This window comes from Pleuronectes platessa, chromosome 6 (assembly GCF_947347685.1).
Source record: "Pleuronectes platessa chromosome 6, fPlePla1.1, whole genome shotgun sequence".
Lineage (NCBI taxonomy): Eukaryota > Metazoa > Chordata > Actinopteri > Pleuronectiformes > Pleuronectidae > Pleuronectes > Pleuronectes platessa.
The window spans coordinates 14605911-14626555 of NC_070631.1; the positions used below are offsets into that span (position 1 = coordinate 14605911).

Consider the following 20645-nt stretch of genomic DNA (forward strand, 5'->3'; position numbering starts at 1 on the left):
CAAAACCAGCCCTTCGCATATTAAAATGGCTTGTAGCTGATTCCAACTGAATAGAATGTCCAGTTTCAATGTGTGTGATCTCTTTTTCAATCGATGAAGAATCTCTGGCTTTTTCATTGTTTTGCCTTTTGAACAATTGCAAGCTGTTTTTTATTTAAACCCCAGAATATATTTGCTCAGTTTGATCACAATCTCTGTTTTGTGTTTCAACTAAGAGCCAAGGTGAATAGGAGACTATTATGCTAATTTGACTTTTGCAAATTCAGATCTCTTCTGTAATAATTCTAACCCTTGGCTGTGTCTTGAAAGTGCTGTACTGGGCTTAGTCCCCATTATCCACCTCCTCCTCCTCCTCCTCCTCTCCTTGACAGAAGTGGTTGTGTGTTTTTTTGTCCTCTGCAGTGTGAATGTTTTTGTTAAGGAGATGAGAGTTCATGACCTGGCCATACCACGAGTCACATTCAATTAAACAGCACAGTCGGCTGGGCCACCTTCCTAACACACATTATGAGAGGGATTGCTTTTAGCACTCGAGAGGGGTTATGTCATTTGGCAACATGCTAAAACGTGAATGAGAAATCCTTGTTTTCCTGCTTAGCTAGCCAAAAGCTAACTGGATATTTATATGTATAGGTGCAATGACAGAAGTTGTCATTTTCATAGAAAGGGGTTACAGTGATGACTGCAGGGTGGGTTGGGGTTAAAGCTAGTATTGCTCACTGCTGTACAAAAGGAGTGGAACAATAACATAATTCCCCTTGGGCGTAATGTTTGCTTTGGAAAGGCAACCTTGTAGCGTTCCAAAAGTCCTTAATCCTATTACTCGCATTCCAATTGAATTTGACTCAAGGAGAAAAATATCTTTTCAGCAGAGGTAACAGCTCACAAGATAATGTATTTCTGAGTCTGTCTGCAGAAAAACATGAAAGAGTGCACATCTTCCTTTTAAACTCACACAATTTTTTTTGCCCTCCCCTCTTCTCATTTGCAGATTGTGTGTACATTGAGAGTCGGCGGCCCAACACACCCTACTTCATTTGTAGCATTCAGGATTTCAAGCTGGTGAGTACATTTTCATTAGTGTCTGTCCTGTTTCATGTCCCCGTGTCCTCATAATGGCCCGAGGTTTAGCACCCACCCACACTGTGTCTCATGCTGAAAAACAAATGACTGGTTCCCTAGTGCGGAGCGAGGCCAGATGAAATCTGAGCTGCGATGGCGGCTGCACAATTAGGTGATGCAGGTGCTGAGTTACACATTTATACGCTGTAACCGTCTGATGAGAATTGAAATCAAATCATAGTGAAATAGGATTTTAATAGAGTTCAGTGTTTTAACTGATTTATTTGGAAAAATACTAACGCCTCTGAGAATCAGGCTTGAATATTAACCACCTTTGTGATCTACTGGCAGTGTAATAATGGTTGTAATAGAAACATAGATGTTTGTTGATGCACTTAATTGATTTAATGAAGGAGATTTTCACCAGTTTTCAATTGATTTTTTTTTTCACAACCTACTGTGGCCAAATTGCCTCTTCTGCTGAAGAAAGAAAGAAATTTGTTTTTAATTTGCTACTGAGGACGGCTGATTCATCAGGCTCAATCGGTTTAGTGAGGTGGTGCTTAGGGTTGGGAGAGCTCTCTCTCTCCCTCCCTCGCGTTGACTGTCCAGTCTCTGTGAATTATCTTAGTTCACCCAACAGCTACACCTTTATCCGTGCTGTTGAAAAGGTTGTAAAATGGTTTAAGATATGTGCTTTTGTTCCTTCTCAGTTGTCGGCTCTAATGACACACAGCCTGATTTTAGAAATCCTGAAATTATCACAGCTGCATGCAAACCATGCAGAATATTTCTTTCAAGTAATATATATAATCTGGGAGTGCTCTCTCATCGTACTTTGTGTTAAGCTATGTAGGAGGTCATTCTACTCAAGCAAATGTTTTTGTTGGCTGAGGAAATTTACCAGTTTGAAATTAATAATGCAACCAAAGGTGAATGTTTTTAATTGGTCCCTTGTATGTGAGTTATCTTTGAGTTGAACACATTTAGGTGCAGCTCATGTGACTACCCTCTAATGGATAAAGCCTACTGGAGTATGATAGATGGGTCTATGGTGCCGAACGAGGAGGCATCTAAGCTTGCTGAAACGAACATTGCTCGTCCTTTAACAGATTGGTTGTCTAAGCATATAGTGCAGAGGGCTCGGTAAGGGGCGGCCAGGCCCCAGGGGGCCCTGGTAATGCCTGCCGACAGCCAGGGTGATGATGGGAGGTCAGCTCAGAGGCCACACACCACGTTTTTGAAAAAGTGGAATATCGTTTGTATGTACATGTCTGTGTGTAGACGTGTGAGATCAAGATATTGATCATGTGTGAATACTTTAGAGTGTGTGAAGAAAGGTTTTTAAGATGAGCCCTGCAGAGGGGAGGACAAGCCAGCCTCACAGCAGCCAGGCTTTAATCGGATTGCGTTTGGAGAGTGCTGAGGCCGGCAGGAACCCCCCCGAGCTCACACATGCGCACACACACACACGCTCACAAAAACCCACGCACCTGCACCTTGATTAAGAGCGCCAGAAGAGGTCTGGAGCAGGCCGAGGTAATTGTCCTGGGAGGGAGAGGGAGAATTCTGGCTCTATTAGCTGACCTCTATCTCTCTTTTTCTCTTTCTCTCTCTCTCTCTCCGTCTCTCGCTCTCTGTTTCTCCCTCCCCCCATCCATCTGTAATTAATGAACAGCCATCTGCATGACTGTATGTGTTTGAGCAGGCTGTACCCTTGTCGTCCTATGTTAAAACAACAAGTCCCGCTGGCTCTCCAAACAAGTACACTGTTTTTCAATGAGCCCACTTTGTCGCCAGGCTACAAATCACAAAAGATTGGCACTGTAATCTCTATTTCCTAGAGAAGGGCAGAATCCTCTCTCAGAATGATAGCTGTATTAGGTTGTAATAGCACATGTTGATGTAAACTTCCATCTAGTCGGCCAGCCTCAAATGTACTCCGTCACCCAGCACTCAAAACTGGGACACACACTTGTGCCACTGGGAGAAAGAAAATATTCATCCACTCATTCTGCTCTTTTGTTGAACATAGTGGTTGGCGTAATTGCATTTGCCTCTTCTGCCGCACTATATTGTAAAGGACAGGCAGCAGGCAACTTGAGGTCCATGTTAGTGAACAACGCATTAGACATCAAGTCATTCTCTTTATTTCCTATCCTCTCATCTCTCCCTGCATCTGTGTCTGAACCCCCGCTTTTTCTTCCCCCGCGCAAATTATCGATCACCCCCCCTCCTCCTTGTGTGGGGGAGCAGGGCTGTGGAAACAGCAGAGGGGGAGGAAATTTCATAGGTCCTAAACCAAACAACCTTATCAATATTGCCCCTCTCACACCCTTCTCTTTTCCCCTGTCTCGCTCTCCTCCCTCAATCTTTAGACTGTAACAGTCTCACTCTGTACTTTATCTAATGACCTGTGAATCCAATTAGTGGTGTGTAGAAATCCTGAATGCAGCCATCAATCTTTCGTGCGGTGGGAAGAACAAGGTATGAAGCCGGCCGCTCTGCCTCTGTACGGCTGTGCTTCACTGTGTGTCTCTTCTCTGTGTTGGGCTGATTGTTTGTTTGTGTGATTATTTTGCATGTTTAATAGCACATGCAAATTAAATCACCTTTGCGGTATTATTGGGGTAATTCTAGACTTGGGAGAAAATCGTTTTCTTTAGTTTATTTCCTCAACAGTTGCAGCTGTGGGGCCCACTGTAACCTCTGTGACTTATTGATCCAGCACAGATTTCAGTCTCCCGCCTTCCTCCTAAAATGTCTGCCCAGATACAGGGGTGACCAGTAGGAGGCCATTTTAGTTGTTAGCAAATGAGAGGTGAAATAAAGACGTCTAAATGCTTTATTAAATCAGTACTTCTCTTACATGGCCATGGTGACATCATTAGAAAAGATGTCACAACAACAAAATATCGTTAATATCACTTTCAGTGAAATTAACAATAAATTTAATATATTATATACTAAGACATGCATTTAGGTGTATTCTAAAATAAACCTGTCTGCTATTCCCTCTTATGTGATTAGTTAGGTCAGTTAAGGGCCTTGTTTTCCCACAAGGGCTAGTCTCAGTTTACATCCAGTGCCACGACTTTGTAATGTGTTAACAATCTATATTTGATGAGAGTATTGCAGTGATCGTGTCGTAGACGTGTGTGTTCTTGTGCGCGTATGTGTGTTTGCCTTATAGGTTCTGGTCATGTAACTTATATTCTGATCATCCATTTTGTAGACCTACTGTGTTCATATTAACAACATATGCTCACACACACACACACACACACAGACCTCTACCTGTTCCTTGCTGGTGTGAGGACAACCTAAGACAATAAGCCACTGAACAACCTGCAGTCATATCTTCCCATTGACCCTGACTTCACCGATCCATTCTGCTCTTCTCACCGTGATTTTCTCCTCCGTCTCCATTTCTCTCCTTCTCCCTCCCTCATCTGTCTGTTTCCACACTTCACTCCTCCCTCATCCCCTCTCCTCTTTATCCGCTGTCATTCACCCACCTCCCTCCTCCCATCCCGTGTTCTGATCATTGTGTCCATGTCCTCAACGCTCATTGCCCCCCCCCCCCCCCCTTACCACCACCACCACCTCCCTCTATGCTTGTATCTAACCTCATTTGCTGTTATTGGCCAAGTCAGCTGTGTTTCTTCCTCCATCCCTTCCTTCCCCACATCCCTCCCTTGCTTTTTCTCTCCCTCCCCCTTTCGCTAATGGAGTGATTGCAGTGTTTCTCCCTCCGGGAACGAGGGATTGTGGAGCCCAGTATGACACACCCACACTCTTGCTGTTAATCTTACACACATACACACATACACACATACACCCCTAGTCCTGGATTTCCCTGCTTATGGACATTTAATTAGATGCCATGTACGATGCAATTATCTTGCCAGTAGTCCAGCTCATATGTTGCAGACCTGATGAGCTTAAAAGAACGAGGGGATTTTCTTTGTCATATAACCAGTATATTGTGTGAACTGTGCTCACTGGTTTTCATTTAGCACCCCTCATCTTGGCATCAGTTTAATAACACAGTATAATGTAATGGCCCTCTCAAGGTTGAACTTGCTCTGTTTGCATTGTGAGATGTGTGCAAGCAAGTCTGTGATACGTTGTGCATCCAGTGAAAACAGTCTGCGATGGAGTGTTTGTTCAGGCTTCCAACGCTATCAAATGACACATGCATGCACAATGAGCGTGTATGTTTGTTCTTAGACGTAATTGATGCGTGTCAATCTAATTAAAGAGATGTTGAAACAATAGGTGCGCCTGTAAAGGAAAATGACGTGTTTATGAAACCTCAACTGTTATTGATTAGTACGTGACTTTGCCTTTTGCATGCAAGATTTGTTCATGTGGCTTTGCATGATCGCTTTGCATGATCGCCGCATGCGTAATCAGCAAAGAACACTGAGTTGATTGAACTGATGCTTGGAAACAAAAACATCAGGTCTTGGTCGTTCATATTTCTGCTGTATTCCAGCCAGCTGGGAGTTTGCCCTCTCTTAACCAGGAGCTGTCAAGTAAAGCAGCAATATTGAATTATCTTTCAAAGTCTTTTTGTCAGCTCTATATTTATCTGTCAATTTTGTTTTGTTTCCTTCAAATTTACAGATTGTTGTATTTTCCTGACGACTGAATTAATAGCATTCGCAATGCCCAGATGTTGACGAGACATGTTTACTTAGCTAAACTTAAAAATCATTTGAGTAAAAATATATGAAATGATAGTCTCATTATAAATCTCCTTACAATTAATAGAAAGCCAAAACATTGAATTACCAGATAGCTTGAACAAGAATGATAAAAAATAAGGCAATTCATAATTTCCTTAATTTTTCGTTCTAGGACAGAATACCGAGAATGAATTTGATTTTATATTTTAATGATACACAAAATATCAAAGTATTTTTTTTTTTTAATTAATATATGGCCTCATCTCTCTGTGTGTAATCGGGTGACATCCACTGTCAGGTACAATGGTTTGCTTGTGTTGGACAGATATGACAGCCTAGCTTTCCTACAATTTGTGTACACATCCACTACACAAACAAACACAAACACACTAAATGTTAATTGTTTCTTAAGCAACTGTTTTTTGATGGTTTTCGCTTGTGCTTATCGTACAGCCCTGGAAAATGTCACCTTTTTAAAGCCCATAATAAAAAAATGTTTGATAAAGATGCAAATATATGTGCATAAATATGAATGCTTAGTTACTAGGGTTTTCTGTGGATCTTGAGTATAGTGCTAATGGAATCCAAAGTGTTGACAATTAGCGTAACAATGAGAATCAGTTTGCAGTTAGCTTGGCTGCCCATATTCAGATCTATGCAAAAATATCCATTCATGTACAATTTGGCATCAGAAAGCCGGGTTCGCTCTTCCTCATCTGATCCCTCCCCAGATTTCTCCCTTTTATGTAAAGCTGCACTGTCAAAGTGGCTGTGAGGCGTGCAGCTGTGAGTCAAGCCAGACTGTAATGAACAACCTGTGCGTTTCCTTCACCAGAAAGTCTCTCATCTGTGTTATGCTGATATTGAGATGGCTGTAAGAGGTTGACTAGACAGGCATCACTTGTCTCTTGTCACTGCCTAGAAGACTGAGTTCCCTCTTTTTATCTCCCTGTTTCTCACTGTGCGACCACCCTCCTCCCTGCTCCCCTTCGAACATTTTGAAATGCAATTATGGATCAGTGAGCACTGCCATCAGTCGCACTTCTTGTTAATATTTATCGAGTGGAGCAGCAGCCGCTGCCATCTCCTGAGAGAGGGGCGCTACAGTCATTAGGGGCAATTTTGTCTGTGTGTGTGTGTGTGTGCGTGCGTGCGTGCGTGCGTGCGCGAGCCTGTGCGTGTGTGCATGCATGCTGCTCAGCTCTTCCTTTCATACCAGGGTTCACTCAGCTGCTGTAAGCGAGCTGGTACATTTCACAGGCATAAACATGTGGAGGTGCAGCCTTTCACCATTTTGTGTGGAGCTGTCTTAAGTGTCTGCTTGTCTCTGAGCTCTCTGTGAGGAAGCAGCTTTGACAAGGGCATCTAGGCGTCTATAGACAGGGCTGGCCAGCCGAGCCGGCTGCAAGCTGTTTGATTGAAGCATTCTGCTTGTAATGTTCCCCATTGAGTTGTAGCCTTAAAGCAATAGAGCCACAGCACAACACCTACTAAACACTGAATGGCCATTCATTGTCACTTACCTCCAAAAGGAAAACGGACCAGAAATGGTTGCTGACAATATACCTCTTAGCTGTGGTGGGCTGGAGCAGGTTAACACATGAAGGGAAACACATTTTTTGATTTGAACAAATTAATTCTGCTCAGATTACCTGCCTTTATTTGACAAATAGCCCCCTCCTCTTCTCTCCCTCACAGTTGGCTGTGACTAAACCCTGTGAGCAAGGGATTTTTTACTGCTGCCTTGGCAGTATCAGGTGACTTTCCCTATTATAACCGTTTTGATTAATGCTCCACCGTGAGGCATTCACCCCACCAATCCTGCCTTTCCCGTCCCTCCCATTCCCTCCCTCTCTGTCTCTACACACTTGAAATTTCATTGGTGAAGCCATCAATGCTGCTCTTTGTAAAAACATTAGGTCATTAAGCCGAGGTGTAGGGTCACTAGCTGCAGCAGCTGCTGTTTCTATGCAAGCATGTTCTTAATCTGCAAGACTGACAAATGCTTGTCAGACTCTGGTGAGTTTGCAAGCTTACCGCGTTTCTCAAATCAGATGGAGACAGGCACGCATCTCTTAGACAGAACTCGGTCTCTCTTCGGGGAGGCAGGTTAGATTGATTGTCCACATGAGCGCTGCGATGAATAAATAAAGCAATACAAATGGCAAGGTTGAGATAACAACACAGTTCAGACAGTGAGTGCAGGAGGCTGTATTCAGCTCTCCTTGTGGGTATAAAACCAAGCCAGCCCTCTCCTTGGCGCCCCGCTTCTCCGCTCTCACATTCCCCTCTTTTCATCTTTTTGGACAGATAACACTTTATTCTCTCACCCTCACTGCCCTCCCTGTGCATTAGCTAAATGCTGCTATGGAAACTAGTTGTTCAGCCAATAGGATTATCTTTCTCCCGTATAGAAGACAGACAGACATACAGGGAGGGAGGTAGAGAGGGACTGAAATCAAAATGGGGTTTGTATGTGTTTTTAGATGGAGTATCTGGACAGTGGGGGTTGGGCAGGCTAAAGGGCCAGGCAAGCGCCCATAGCATTTTCAAAAGGCTCTTTAAGCTCAATCAATAGCCTCCTCTTTGACGCACCACTACTAAATTATTCAGCAGAGAGGCCCCTTTGCCCACTCTTCCCCCTTGGAGTTTCATTAATCGAGTTTACTTTCACCGGCTTGGCTAAATCTCTAGCACGCAGCTGCATGAAAATTTGTCCTGTCATTTTCCAGCGACAGATGACATTCGGGCCTTGCATATATATCCAAAGTGCTAATTCTACCCCTTGTTGCTGAGTTGTTGAAATATTCAGTGGTGCCTCAGACACTGTCCCTTTTTTCCCCTGGCACATCACAAGTGAAAATGTCTCCTCTGATGTCTTCACCAACATCTGAAACAAATTCACTGCGCCATGGAGCACTACCTTTATCTTAAAAGCAGAAGAGCAAACAGACAGTGTTATCTTCCCTGCCACCGACTTTGATGAGCAGGTGGGAAAAGAAATGTGGCAAAGATGACAAAAAAGACAGGTAGATTTGATGTCAAAACATATAGGAATCCAAAGCTAGTCGATGTATATGGCAATAGTAACGGGGCCTGTTTAATTACCTGACCAGGTCCCATTGAAAATGTTCAACTCCTCCATAGGGGGCAGGGCGCTAAATAAGAGGGAGATGGGTCCTTTGAAGCAGGGTAATATTAATAGTGTATCATGTTCTGTGGGGTTAGATGTTTTCCACAGTAGATTACATCGAAATGTGTTTTTTTCCCCCTCCAATTTACACGTGGCTGGTAACATCTCTTGGTACCTCCAGGGAGTATTATGTTCAGAGGAGAATCTCTTGGCTTTGCTCGGCCACCCAGTGCTGACTGTAGTAACCAGACACTAAACACTTATGCGTGGATTGGTCAAGCTTTAATTGGATTGGCCTCTGTTCTGAAAATGGACAGCTAATTTTACCCCACCTCCTCGTCCTCGCCCACTTTACATTTCCACTCCTCCCATCCTGCCCCCCCTATCCCCCAACCCCCCTCCCTGCGCGCTCTCTCCTAGCTTAAGTGGCTATCTGGCGTGCTTCACCACTGGTTCTCAGCTCAGTGTAATTTCCAGCTTGTCCAATGTGTGACATGCCAATAAAAAAAGAATGAGAGAGAACAGGAGAGGCGGGGGGAGGAGGGGGAGAGGGTAACGCTTTGCAAGTGCAGATTTACAGTGGTATCGGGTTCACACGTTTTCACTAGGGCCCTACTTTTTCCCACTCTTTTTCTCCCTTTGTCCATTGAAGAACACATGGTGCAAATTAACGCTCGCTGGTCAAGGGAGAAAAGGGGGAAGGAGAGAGGTATGAAGGGCAAAGGCATCAGTCAGGGACAATGAGAGAAAGAAGTCGTAAGAGGAGCACATTTCAGGGATTGCTGTGAGGTCTTTGGAATGTCTACATTTTGTACCTCTGAACCTGCCTCATTCAGCCCTTAAAAAAACAGCAACATCACCACAGGCGGCCTGATCTCAAGCAGCTCCCCCTGCAGCAGCGCCGCAATCTCATACATACCCTCTGACATTCTGTGCATGTGTTACAGCGCGAGTCATTGCTAACTTTATCTACCCTCCATCTCTGAATACTTGTTGATGTAATGCAACACAACTGGCTCACACATGCTCGCGCTTTGATCACAAAAAGGGGAATATCACTATTTAAGATCTTTCATATGCCATTTCCCTGCAACAACTGTCTGGACTCCGTCAGTGTATGTGAACAAGAAAACCCTCTTTAATACCTAGAAACCCCAAAATCAAGCACCCAATCATGTCATCGTGATTCAGACTCTGGATCTCCTCCATAACAAACCAATAAAAACCTTGAAGGGCACTCAACTCAAACCTCTGCATTAAAATGAGGGGTTTTAGTAGATTTAGTAAAATCCTCTGAACCATAATATGCACCAGTATCCCCAGAGTTTGACTGAGCACAGTCACATTCTCTATAGCACAGAAAGAAGATTGTGTTTGGTAGTTTATGCAAACATAAGTTACATGGAAAAGGAGTAGCAGGGCAGGACAATCTGGTTTTTCAGGGTTTTAAATTAATGACAAATTCAAACAGGACACAGAAGGATGATTGTGTGTTTTCCATTCGGTGCGTCACATTTCCGCCCGCACTGGCTGTGACTGGTGTTGCATGTGCTTTGATGGGCGAGCCTAAATTGTGTTTGCCTGTCTGTCACCGCCAATGGATCACATGGACTAAGGGAACCACAGCTGCAAGGGCATGGAGACGCTTCACTACACATGTGCACACAGACTTCATTTATTCTGCACATAGGTGTTTGTGCTTCTTTCTTTTGACGGGCATTGACACACAACACATTGCACACTTTATTATTCCACACTGTGTGTCCCTGAATCCTTTTGTTGTGCTTACCAAAAACACATCTAGTCTAAACCTCCAAATTCTCCATCCCCTCTTGCTATTTTGCAGCACTCGCCATTCTCTCCCAAACTGTTTCTCCACTGAGATTTCATGCTACTACCAGTTGATTTTGTTCCTGCCTCGATCTTAAACCGTGTGCTATGAAGAAGTTTAAACACTAGCCACAATGGTAGACACATTTCCTGGCATCAAAGGGCCGAGCTGTGCTCTCCCCTCAGTAGCTGTATTCATTTCTGCACCCGCCACGCTCAAACGCTCTTTGTTCTTCTCTTTATAGGAATGTACTTAACAGTTTGGCAGTGTTGTGTTTGTGAACAGAGCCGCCTTTGTTCCAGGAGACAGTTAACACTTGTGTACAGAGCAGAGAGAGGAAAGACTGCCTTATTAAGCCTACTGTTAAATTAGCCTAAGCAGTATCTTAATGAAATGATTAAGAAAATATAGACCTCCCCTAAGTCTCTTTTTATACAGTTGTCAAATCCCCATGTCTTTTGTCCGGTGCTTTCTCCTTTGCCCCTGTACAGTTGTAAAAGCACGCGGCTGCTGTGCGTGGCCATCTGTGATGGGACCTTTATCTGACACGCTGTTTAATTCCTTCTCTTACTTGCTTTAGAGCTAATTGAAATAACCAGAGCATTTTAAATACTTTTTTATCCAGATGGGACCGGCTGTGTGTTTATGAAAGGACTAATACAGTCGGCTGTATAGACTTGCACTGCAGCATTCCGACAAGCTAACCTTGGGCTATTGAGCTTAACAGCCCATTTATAGATCATCATAATGCCCTCCCGTTTGAGGGTGAATAACTCTTTATAGGCACTTGTCATTTGCACTTTTCATATCCAATGGTGTTCCTGGCCTTATTCCACATTATTTCCATTCGGCTTCTCCTTTCTTACTCTCTCCTCTACTGTCTGGTCGTCTTGATGAATCTTATGCCTCAAGGCGCTGTGGGATAAGGGGCTGATTTGGGCCAGTTAATGATGGTGCCCCAGCACGTGAACATTTACGAATCACTTCCCAACCAGCAAAAGAGCAAAGCGTTATAAAAAAAAAAAAAGAAGACCCAGCCCCCCCCCTCTCTGTCTCCTACCGTACCCCCTTTCCAGGTGAAATAGAATGATTTAATGTGCAGCCCTGTCGGAGTGGGTAATGGAGTTGGCGGATGAGTGCGAATGGCTCTCTCCATCAGCAAGTGGAGGATGCAGAGGGGTGTTGGAGGTGATTGAGACCCTTGTCTGTCCAGGGGTGCTCCGTGTATAGACAGTGACCCCTCGTCCTCTCCTCCCCGCAGAGCCAAGATACACACTCACACAAAACACACACCTCATTTCTTCATAGTGTGTGCACCACAGTGGAACTTGTGCTTACACTCTCCAAGCTGTAGACGTGTGACAGGACCTGTAGGGGACTGATGGAGCCTGCTGTTAACAGATGGCTGAATGTCTCTTAGAGTACTTTTTGGCCCAGAACATCTTCTCTAAAGGCGCCTCGCTGGGTCAACAGAGTTTTTTTTTTTATATGGGCCTTTTCTGAGTGATAATGAGACATAATCTTATTTATTTGTCAGATGTTGCTTTAGCTGTTTAGAAGCTGTTAATTGGGAGTTTCATGTAAGTTAAATGAGGCCAAATGTTCTATCAGACACACAACTTAGATTTTGTGCCAGTCTAAGAGGTTATATTGCTGAATTCAAACAGTGATGACAACAGAGGGAGAATATTGATTACTACAATTGATTACCCTCACACTGCCCTTGCTCTCCCCTCTTGTCTTTGTTTGGACTCTGTTAAAGAGTTCTATTCCCCACATTTCCATTCAGTCCATGTGAATATGTTATCAAAAGGCAGAGGTGCTGGTTAAGAGTAGTTTTAACAGCAGTGTTCATGTGTTGTGAGACTCACTGCTTGATACGCCAGCAACTCTCCATAATTAGTTGTAAACTGGTTGTTGCTACGCCAAAATGTCATTTAAATGCCAAATGGTTGGATCGCTGCTGCTGCCGGAAAGACGTTACACAGAGAAAAGTGGCCGTCCCTGTGGCGTTGGGCCACACTGCTCTTCTTAGCTTGTGAGCTAGGACTCCCGATCCAAAAGCTCTCGCACCCCACCGATTTTTGTTAGCAGAGATAATATCTAGTTACATGGAGGGGACTGGTATTTAACTAATTATTGTGCAAGTGTTTGCTGATGAGCCACAGCTTCTGCTGCTTGCACAGTTTGTACAAGGTTGTGGAGCTTATACACAACTAGGTGAGCTTTTCCATTCCAAACCATAAAATTCCAACAAATGCACACAGCTGATTTTGGCTGTTGATACAGCCTTTTGTCTGTGTAGCACTCCCACTCTCTGCTGTTTCATTTAACAGCCTCTGCTTCATGAGGCTGGCTGCAAGTCTTTAGATGGTGAACGCAGCACTGCAGGCCCATATAAGGAGTGAGCATTAGCTCTGTGAAGGTTCTGCACAGAATCACAAGGTGTCTGGAGTCCACCTGTCAAGCCCCACCACCGCCATCTTTAGCACCACACTGACAAAAACCATCAGAGCACCGCCAGCTCTATGCCAGCCTGCTGATATGCTATGCTAACACGTTAAAACAATAATGTTTATTGTGGTAATATGTCCTGCTAAGCTTGCAGTCATTGGTTGGCTTAAATGAAAAGAAGCAGTGTTTCCTCTGGGCTGGTGCAGCAGCCACTGAGCTTTATAGCCTTTAAAGTAAAGCAAAGCTCCACATCCCTACCTAGTGTGTATGTGTGCGTGCATGCGTGCGTGCGTGCTTGAATCACTGTGTGTGAGCAGCTTGTGTAATCACTCCTAGCTGGCGGGCTTAGAGGGAGAGTGGAATCAATGCAGTGGGCTATGAAGAGAGGAGAGAGAAAGGAAGCGAGGGAGAGAGGAGGCTGATCAATATCATAGCAGCAGGGTGGGGTAATACCCCCACTTCATGCAGCACCTCAACAAACAGGGAGGATTGTGGGAGTGAAGTAGAAGAGAAGAACAGAAATAAGAGAGGAGAAGAGCAGGAGGGGCAACGGTAAAAAGATGCAAATCTCAGTGGCGCCGGTAAACAAGAGGCTTTGTGTCAATCACCAGATGAAGAGGCACATTTAGCATTCTCCTCTCTCCTTCAACCATTCCAACGCTGCTGGGGATTGTTTGCTCGGCAGCTGCCTGCCCATTGGCCACAGGCCGGTGACGTGGTGTAGCTTCATGGCGATAATGTATGGGCTGTCATGGCAATGATATCCACTGTTTAAGAGAGTCATCAATATCCCCGCCCTGTTGTATTCCACGGACTGATAGTCAATGTCTGCTGGATCATCCCATCATCAGCCCATCATATCAGTGTACACACACATAATCTATTACACGCATCCACTCAGTTACAAAGAGCCAGCTCTAAGAACACCTAATCAACCTCCACCTAAGGACAGGTGGATGTCAATCACATCACAACAATGGAGGGAAAAAACACGACAATCTGCTGACAACACAGGTCTCAAGCGGATGAGGTTCACCATCTATAGAACATATAAAGGTCTCTTTATGCTGCCTGTGCTTTTGTCGATTGGGGTTGTGTGCACCCTCCTAGATCTCACGCTGATGCTGATTGCATGGCATGGTGAACTGTGTCTCCTTTCTTCTTGATTTAACATCAAAGCCGTGACTGGGCTGAGCCGAGCGGGCTTCACATGGCAGTTTAGAGCTGGGAGACAGGATGTGATGGCGGACAAGTGAACTTACACTGTAAACGGACACTTCCTCTGTGGTGGGTAAGAAGTCCCCGCCAAACCATATGGTCACACTGGGATGCACAGATCTTGTGCATGTGCCTGAGTGTGTGGGGGGCGGGTTCTTTGCATTCTTTGGTTTTCCTCTCTGTGGGTTTTTCTAAATGTGTTTGTGTTTTCCTTCCTCTTCTGTTCCTGTTCACAGCATCTTGGCCCAGAACATGTTACAACTAATTACATTGACCCAGCCTTTTATCAAATGCACCTTATAGCCATTTTTAAAGGCAGAGATTGGTGTGCCTGTGTAGGTGTCGCCTTTCAATGATGTTGACTGGGGCAAGTGAGGGGTGAAAGTTGGACGATAGGTTACTTACTGAGAAGAGAGAACAGTCTAAGACACAGCACCGACCTCTGTCTTTTTGTTCCTTTCTCTTTTTTTCCCCCTCTGCTTCTCTCACTCACTGCGGGTAAACAGTCATCCCCTCTTCTCCCTGTCAGAGTGAGCCGAGGCGAATAATTCCCCCGTCTACATCAAAATCCTTCGCCTTCCCTACTCAGACCTGGACGCTGCTACACAAAGCAAATGCAGACTGAGCATGTGTGTGTGCATGTTCAAAATATGGTGTTTGATATACAGGCGCACACGTGTATGAATGGGCGGAGAAAGCTTTGATGTGCCTGGGCTGCAGAGAGTAGAGACATCGGTTTGTTGTTGAACCTCTTTGTCTCACGCTCTTGCTCAGCGGGCACTGTGTATGTGCAAACGATAACCAATGTGTTTGACACACCATTCTCATCATGACTCCAATGTTTTTCCTAAGTGAACAGTTGTTATCTCAGCCATTTGTATTTTATCCCGTTACACTGGGGGAAGCCAGCAGTGAAGATGTTGCAAGAGGCTGCACTTTTCATTTGCAGGACTTAAAATAGGTTTGTAAAAAATCACGATGTGATATTTTCCTTCATCCTTTTGAAGTAGTCACCAACTGATCCCACATTTTGTCAGCTGAATATTCTCTTGATATATTGACATTATTGTGTTGTGAATAAAATCTGAAAATGAGACCAAACAAAGACTTGTCTAAGAAATGTTGGTACACCTGATTTTTAAGCACGAATTAAAACCCCTTCAGAAATAAATGCAAATGAACCAGTATTTTATTTTTACCAGAATATTTTCAACATACCTCCCAAGGTTATTGAACAAAAGAACAAAAAAGCAAAGCTGGTGAAGTGATACGAACACAAAATGTGCCCCAGATGCTTTTATGGCCTCCTCTAGTTATGTGGTTGCAGAACCTTTGGCTACACTAAGTGTTTCTTGTAGCATCTCAAAGTTTCTTACACTCGTCTGTTGGTAGTGTTTACCACTCTTTCAATGCTATGAGTGCAAGTTATTTTAAGTTACTGGGTATCAGTTTCGCGAGCACATATATCAGCTTTTGGCAAAGGTTTTCAATGAGATTTTGGTCAGGGCTCGTTGCTGGTCAGTGTAAAACTGTACATATTCTCCTTTATAATAAATCCCTTATGCTGATGCCTGTGAGCTTCAGGTTGTTTTCTTGCTGGAACACACATCTTTGTCTCAAACTAACACATTCGACTCTGAAATGTCAGGGTAATGTTCTGTTTTCATCATTCTGTTGATAGATTCAGTCTCCTCCCATACCAGAAGCAACAGAGCAGCCCCACAGCATGAAAGAACCTCACAATCATTGGCTGTATTTCCTAGTTAATGGTTTTATTTTAGCACTGTGTGACTTTGCTTTTTTGTCATCCACAGCAGAGGAGAGACAGGTTGACATCTTGTTACGCTAAGTGCAATAAAAGCTCTCCACCGTGTGTTATAAATCCCTCTAACACCAAAGACAGGCAGATGTTGACCCTAAATGTCTGAAAGGCTAAAACGTAGCGTTATTTTTAAATGTACGCAATCTGGCGAAAGTGATGAGGATGCTAGCAGTTCTACTGCTAATGGTAGGCTAGTTATTCCTGGCCAGAACACTAACAGCACTCCTGCTGTTACAGCTGCAGCAAGTATAGAGGGACAGGCTTTGATCCATCTGGGATGTCAGGAGAGAAAATATTCCTCTTAGCTCTGCAAGACTGATCATGAGTAAATAAAACTATATACTTAATACGCACTCAGCTTGTGGTCAAACTGTCCGATTTGTATCTGTACACAACAATTAAGCTAATTTTTTCACCTGAAATGTGTTCAGGAATATAAGATTTATGAAACAATTTAAACATATTGAATTATAAATAATATCAACAGGCACTTTCTTGTCAGAATGTGTCAGATGTCTGCAGACATGTCTAAAGGTGAACAGTATTTCCATTTGGTATCAGCAGTTGTCTTCACAGCAAGTATGCTCTGCAAACGCACTGCATATTTTCTTTGTCTTTGTCTTTAATTCATACAATCTCACACATTTCTTTTCAAACCATTTTTTAGCTATGTCTAATTGAAATTGTTATTTGTTTTCTCTGCACTGTAAAATATAGAATATAGAGTGGTGAAGTAATCAGGGACAGAAAGCACAACAATCTAATGACCAATTCGACCTTTCCAGTGGGTTTAAAATGACTTTGGTGTTCCTAAATGATAGCAGAGTGGATTTATTCTTGTGTAATGTTTGAATTGAGGAAGCAAAGCTGGAAATATTTACGACTTGAACTTGATTCCTACGTGGAATTAAAAGCAATTCAAACAGACTGAACTGTTGCTCAGTGACTCTCACCCAAAGTTCATCCCTAATCGTGTTACAATATGGTGGCTGTTACTGTCCAGACTGCGAGTCATGCAGTACAGCTCCTTCTAGCACTGGGCCAGCCTTGTTATTGCAGCTGTGTTGTCTACAATACATCTCTTGTTGCAGCACAGCAGGAGGCTGCTCACAGCTTCTTGCCTGTGTGTGTGTGTGTGTTGCATGTGCGCGTGTTACACAGCATTCAGACTACAGTTGCTGAAACTAGCCTTTCCATTTTATGAGCTGTAACATCTTTAAATCATTTGCTAACACCAATACTCGTCTGATAGCCTTCTGCATTTGCATCCACACTGATATATCGTCGCACAGGCGGGTAGCTAATTTGCATGTGATTATTTGCATATTGTACAAAGCAAGCATGCCTGACAGACCACCCACTGCTTGGCTACTGCGGCATCTGGCTGATACACAGCTTACATGATGTATTGCTGATAGGGCCAGTGTCATCACTAGAGACTGAAAAGCTGGCAAGGTCACCTTCAGACTCAGAGATAGAGGGGGACGAGACACGGAGAGATGGATATCTCCAGAGGCAGTGGCCAGATAAAACAATACAATCAGAACCGGTTGAGCTCATGGTGACGTGAGCTCTTGATGGCTGCCTGTCCGGTTTTACATGCAGCGTTAAAATAGTTTTTTCAGTTGCATTTGTTCTCGGCTTATTTGCCTCCTTGTGCGTGTGTTAGAAGGATCATAAATATTCATATTAGTATGTATGATCAGCTCACATCCTATACACAAAGACAACACACACTGTCTATAGACATTCCTGTGATGGCCTGACAGCTGCTCTTACATAGAGAAGACCTCCAAAGCATATTGCTTGTGCACATGCAAGAAGAAATGCGCACTTAGCACACACACAAACTCACAAACACACACACACAACCTCTCCATCACCCCTTTTCTAAGCACCCATCCATGCACACACACACCACCTTTCTGCCTCCCCTGCGAGTTGTTAAGGAGATGTACCGCACACACACACACACACACACACCCCCACCCTAACACCCTAGCCATGGCCAAATCTTATTCAGGTTTCGCATTATGCCTGCATTAACCTACACTTAAGCCTGAAAGTTAAATGTTCATATGCATTTGTGTGTGTGTGTGAGAACTACATCTAGGCGGGAGATCGATTAGCATTGGCTAAAGCAAGCCTTCTCATTTCCTGTCTTCCATTACAGCGCTCAATCAGCCCACAACTCCTTCTCTGTCATACCCTGCTCAGGAGGCGGCCACTGCTAGTCAAAAAAACACACATTCACACAGGGTCTGAATTAGCTGGCTGGGCAGACATCCAAAATGACAAGTATACACACTCGCACACACACACACACAAACACACACGCAGAGCTTGATATCCCTGTGCTTTTCTGCATGCCCCTTTTTCTCTTACTCCTCAGCAATAATCCTGTCAGTTTTAGTAAGATGTCTTATTAGCTCACCCGGTTATGTTAACAAGATAAAGCTAACATTATGGGCCAAAAGCACACATGCTCCCAAACAAAACACCAGACCGTTTAAACACTCAACACAAAACAAAGGAAGCCAGCGACATCCAAAAAAAGTCAGCATTCCTCAGTGTTTGTGTGTTTGCGTCCAACTCTCAATTGTGACTCACTGGTATTACCTCGAGACCAGGCAAGTCTCCCACTCTCAAGAGAACATCCCGGGCTATATGCAGAAACAAACACACTGACACTCACACAAGCGAGCACACCAACAGACAGGAAACCAGGTATCAAAGCGAGATGGCTTTGAAGCGGCTAAATGAAAGGCTGAAGGCAGAAATGACAATGTTTTCTGGCAGGCTATAACTGTATGTCTGGCTGAAAGGAAGAGCTTGGAAAATAAAGTCAGTATTATGATCTGAACAGCCAGATATGAGCTCTCCTAACCGCCTCCATCTGTCCTCACACAGCCTGCGTTTGAAGTCTCACTTGAATCTGCATTCTGGTCTGTGCCCTGCCAGGGCTGCAAGCAGAGTCTGACATTAACCTTTTTGACTAGAGGTGGATGTTGGATGGAAAAATCCACCAGATAAGCTTATTTTTAGTGGCTAAAACAACGAAATGCTTTTGTGTGGTACATAAACATTTGTTCTAGTATTTTATTGAGATAAGAAGCCACTGTATTAAATAAAAACTCAGAGGCCAGAGCAAAATTATTTGAATACATTAATTGGAGATTCATAAATTTATTAAATAATTTAAAAAAAAATGTCTTTAAAGTATTAATGAACATATTTACAATAAAGTGAGTTTCAGGGACACAGATATGCACTAATTGTGTTTGCTAATGTTTAACTCCGGTTTCATGTTCTATCTGAACAAAGCTTCTGCATTAGACTGTAGCCTGTCTCATACAACAATGTAATCTCCAAATTCTACCAGATTTCCCTGTCTTACCTGTGATGCATTTTGCACAATGAACGACCGTCACCTGCATTCCACGAAGATCTTACTCTGCAACTGATTCACTGCTGCTAGTTGTTTGGTGAAGATTATGGTCAGATGGATGGTTGGATAGACTTGGATAAAAAAAAATCTGTGTGTGTGTGTCAAACTGACACAAAGTGTTTAATTACATGACTGTTTTGGTAAAAACATTTACCTGCCGGTGTCACATATAGTCTTCCGACATTTACTCCCCAAACAGAAAATCCTTTATCTGGTTGCTGTTAATTTGAGAGAGAGTGTGTCTGTGTGTGTGTCCTAAATCACTGAAGACATGTTGCCAGATTCCTGCTGCTCCTTGTCAATGTTGTGTAGCAAATGATGGTCATTATTCTCTGCATTGTTATATTTAGTCCTTAAATATATTCTTTAAATCCTCTTTCCTTCTGCCTGCCACAGTGCCGCTGTCTTAGACACTTAACCCGTCCTAAATTTCTATAAGGAAAAAACGAAGAAGTCGTGCAGCAGAAGTGTGTTGGAGGCAAAGACAAATATTTAAGTTGGACAAAGCCTGGCTATTTTATGGAGGGAGCAGCCAGGGCTAGTGTTATCTTTTCTCTCCGCCCCTCTCTGTCAGAATGGAGGGCAATGTGTTCAGCATCAGTCTTTTTTTTCGTATTATTTCCACCATTGATTTACTCTCTGCCACTGGGACCCATTTGAACTAAAGGAGCGATGAAGCAAAGACTGGTGCAGTTACCCCTGTTTGTTATTAGCATGGAGTGGAGCAACGTGTTGGATGAGCCAGACCTCAGATGTGGCAGTCATGTGTGGTGCTTGTGACTCTCCAGTGTATAAAGTGTGCCTGTGGTTGGCAGTATGATCCATCAGTAGTGGCCCTCAGCCCTCAATTCTTAATTTGTATCATCTGTGAGCTCCATGTGACTCAACCCCTCTCCTCCTCCTTTCTATTCTCCATTCTTGCCACAACCACTCTTTTTTTTTTCCCTGGACGACGGGAGGACCTGTTAGCATCCTCAGATGTG

At 43.6% G+C, this 20645-nt stretch overlaps 1 protein-coding gene across 2 annotated transcripts in view; it reads left to right on the top strand.

Moving 5' to 3' along the window:
- The window catches only part of rerea (arginine-glutamic acid dipeptide (RE) repeats a), a 123241-nt gene that overhangs the window by 58678 nt on the left and 43918 nt on the right, over nt 1–20645 (top strand). For both annotated transcript variants that reach the window (XM_053424549.1, XM_053424550.1), the window contains exon 4: nt 992–1062. In XM_053424549.1, coding sequence (XP_053280524.1) covers nt 992–1062 — 71 coding nt within the window. The remainder of the gene's footprint in view (nt 1–991; nt 1063–20645) is intronic.